Source organism: Teleopsis dalmanni, chromosome 2 (assembly GCF_002237135.1).
Source record: "Teleopsis dalmanni isolate 2A chromosome 2, ASM223713v2, whole genome shotgun sequence".
In the NCBI taxonomy this organism is placed as follows: Eukaryota; Metazoa; Arthropoda; class Insecta; order Diptera; family Diopsidae; genus Teleopsis; species Teleopsis dalmanni.
Genome location: NC_051847.1, coordinates 65,685,973 through 65,689,748, shown reverse-complemented (window position 1 = coordinate 65,689,748; position 3,776 = coordinate 65,685,973). Strand labels below are relative to the sequence as shown.

General features: G+C 26.0%; 1 protein-coding gene across 1 annotated transcript in view; it reads right to left on the bottom strand.

Annotated features, from left to right (window-relative positions):
• LOC119674736 (phenoloxidase subunit 1-like) overlaps positions 1 to 3,531 on the bottom strand; it is a 4,827-nt gene extending 1,296 nt beyond the window's left edge. Inside the window, exon 1 of the mRNA XM_038085892.1 lies at positions 3,527 to 3,531. Coding sequence (XP_037941820.1) covers positions 3,527 to 3,531 — 5 coding nt within the window. The remainder of the gene's footprint in view (positions 1 to 3,526) is intronic.
• Between the last annotated feature and the right edge of the window lie 245 nt (positions 3,532 to 3,776).

Below are 3,776 nucleotides of genomic sequence, written 5' to 3'. Positions count from 1 at the left end.
AGTAGTAAGCAGTTTTGTTTCTTTTTGAAAAATTATGCTAAAAATGTATTTCGCTTGAAAAGCACTGCAGCTGGAGTTTAAAATATGCACCGAGTAAATCAAATAAAAATCAAATTTTGAAAATTTATTACATTATCTTAAATTTTTATAGAAAACGTATATGGCTTTAGATTTACTATAGCTGCTATATCATGCACACAACGAGTTCTATTTTAAATCAATTACTTTCTATTTATATATTTAATTTTTCAGTAGTATGCATTCTCCAATTCTTTATTTTATTTAAAATAACATATGTGCATACATAATATTCAATAATGAAGACATATATTCAATTCCTGGTACTTGCAGTCTCAAAAAAATAATTAATAATAATTATATAATAATAATACAAGAATAATTAAATACAAGAATTATTTCCAAGACCACAAATAATGGGTATTTGGCAATACTCGAAACAGTTGCATGGTCAGACAAAAATTCAATTAATTAAAATAATATAAAAAATAAAATTTTTGTTGTAGTAATTCACTACTGTTCGAAAAAACCTCTTGATTGAAAAGTATAAATTCGTTTTCGATAAAATTTCATTTGGGATATAGTCAAACCATATTGTCTTTTTATCTTCACATCCATCTATATTCTACTTCTATATATATATATGTATATATTTATATATCTTTATCTATTTTACCTATTTATATCTTTTGATATCGTATTATATTAGCTTTGTTAAATTATCCATGAAAGAAAATATAAAATAGTAAAAATTTTTTTAAACTCAAAACTTTAAAATAAATTTAAAAAATGGTGGGGTTGCAGTAGGGCCTTGCATATTAAAGCCTATTTGAGTACTTATAATACTAAAAGTTTTATTTTTATTTTAATTTTTTTATTGTCTTTTCATATATAATATTTTTCTTTTTATTATTTAATAATTTGTAAATTGTTATTTATTGTGTATATATTTTTTATCTTTTTTTTTGTCACTTTTTAAGTTAGTTTTAAGAATTAAGGATTTTTCCCTTAAAGCATTTTCTTAAAATAAATAAAAATAAAATTGGCATAAAGACCAAAGCCACAATCAAACAGATTGCCTTTAGAGCATATACAACGCCAAAGAGATCAAGCACTTCTCTCCCATGTAAATAAATGTAAAGTGTGAAGTTAAGTAACCTGACAAATAAATAAACTTGTCTATATCCTTTACTTTAAAGGAAGATAACTTTTTCGGTGAGATCGGTGAGAAAAGGTACTAAAAGGTCCAAAAGATATTAAAACTTCTACTGGCCAAATATAGGTGCCGACACATAAGATAAAACATAATTTTCCTTCCTTATATAGAAAAATAGCTACGACTAAAGTCAATTTGGTTTTCACTAAATCTCATTGGATCTCTCTTTAATAAGGTTGGATCTCTCTTATAAAAAGTATAAAAATAGCGTCAGTACTATACTTTTTGTAGAAACATTATTCACTGCATATTTTTACATTATTCATTGCAGATTATTTTTTCTTATGTATAGATACTTATTTGGAACATTATTTCCAAGAAGTTATACCTATGTTACTCTACGATCACTAATGCAAAACATAAAGTAGAAGAATATATTTTGTCCATTCTTTTATTTTAAATTAATAAAAAAAATTAAATTGAATTAAATTTAATTTGAAAATATTTTCTTTACATAATTTTTATAATTAGATATTTTAATACAATTTATTGCATTAATACTCTTACTTCTAAGATAAACATAATAAATCAAATGATAGATATATTTTGTTAGTTTTTCTAAATTATACAGACCAAATTATGAAATGCATTTACTCATATGTTCAATTTATAAGTTTTGGGGAAATCAATCTTATTACTGACATGAATTTTTCACGTGATTTATTGTTATCATTATTAATATAATATGTGTATATATTATAAGTGAAGTACTTATAACAATTAATTTATGAAAATGCGAACATCAATCATCGAATTCCAAACAAACAAACAAAAGTAAATTTGATTTGTTTGAAAACATTTTGGTTTGTTATATAAATATACATAAAATAACAACTAACAAATGGTAAAGATAATTTATGAAATCATAAAAAAGAAAATAAAATTTTCTTAATAGAAAAGTTTATAGTTCACACCGTAAAAGAAAACTTAGGAGTAGTTCAACCAGAAACTATTCGTTTTCCACATGAATTTTATTTATAACAAAATTAAAATTTCAGATATTATTTTTATGTCAGTGGAAGCAACTCTATTAAAGCACTGACAGTGATAAAGCAATATCTCCGATGAGAACTCTTCCCTGCACTTGGTTCCATGCAGTGTGAACAGATTTGCATGTAAATTTCCTTGTGTGCAATGCGAAAAATGTACATAAACCGTGAATGAGATTTGAGGAAAATAAAAATAATATTAAAATGGAATGGTAAACATTAACAATAAACTACTGAACTTCCTGTCTCAGAGAAACGGATAAGTATAACAGCAATCCCTGCAAAACACAATAAAAAGTTTATAAGCAAAATTGAAAACTATTACTTCCGCCAACTGCAAAGACAAGCAGGAAAACGGAAAAGTGGCAATGGCAACACTTAAAAAATGTCTTACAGAAAATTTTTTTACTACATTTTCCATTTTTTTTTTCTCCTAACTTTTTACTTGACACTTAAACGTTTACACGATGCAATAAGAAAAAGAGTTTAAAAGAAATCATAGAAAAAGGATTTTCAACGATTTTCTCTAAGTCAGCACAAGGAGCACCAGTAGTAGTTAAATTGGACTTCAGTTCCCAGTTCCACTCGTAGAAAATCGTTTAAAGAAAAATATCTGAAAATTAATTCAACTGATGTAGATTTTACCTAGTAATTCCTTGCCTGAATCATGCATTAAAAGGTGTGCAAGTGTGCTTTCCCAGTAGGAAAATTTTAATTTAATGCAAAACTGTGCATGTCTGCTTATGGAAGCAGTCAGATTTTACAGGAAATTGCGGCTCTGACAGGAAACTTATTTGCCGTCAATTAAATTCCAACCATGCCAAACGCAGTGTTGAATTATGAAATCCTGCTAATACAAAAGGGTCATAAAATTGTGTATGAATTGAATGCAAATTAATATTAGTAGGAATATTAGTAGTTTTAATATCACCAACCACTAATGATAAATATTATGACTGCTAAATAGTAATTAAGCGTTATTAATTTTACAATACAAAATATTCATATTATCTGATATGAAATATATGCAAATATTTTTATATGTAATGCAGAATATGGTAATTCTGTGATGACTATACATTGAATATGGCATAAATATGCATAGTGGAGTATATCTTTACAATTTTATATTCAATATAAAATTAATTTTACGATATTTCAACAATGTAACCTGCAGTTGATGCGCTCGTATGCAGTACAGGATGTTGGGTTGATTAAGGTAAATATACTAACGTTAGGAAAATTAAGTCAATCACAGAAAAAGAAATATCAAGAAAAATGAAAAATATAATATAAATCTCACATCATTATAGGTTTTATTAACAAAAACAATAATTAAAAAAGAGTTCTATTTCACAAATATAAAAGAATATGAATTTATTTTCAATAGTCTTATGCTATATTCTGCGGTCTAGGTAAAGGAACTCTATCCATTCTTCTGAATGGCGCAGAGGAAAAAGAAAGAGAACTTATTGGGAAAAGCTACTAAGACTATCACAATCTAAACTGCTTTTAGGGACTTACAACCTGGAACAAACAAAAAAGTACCTAAG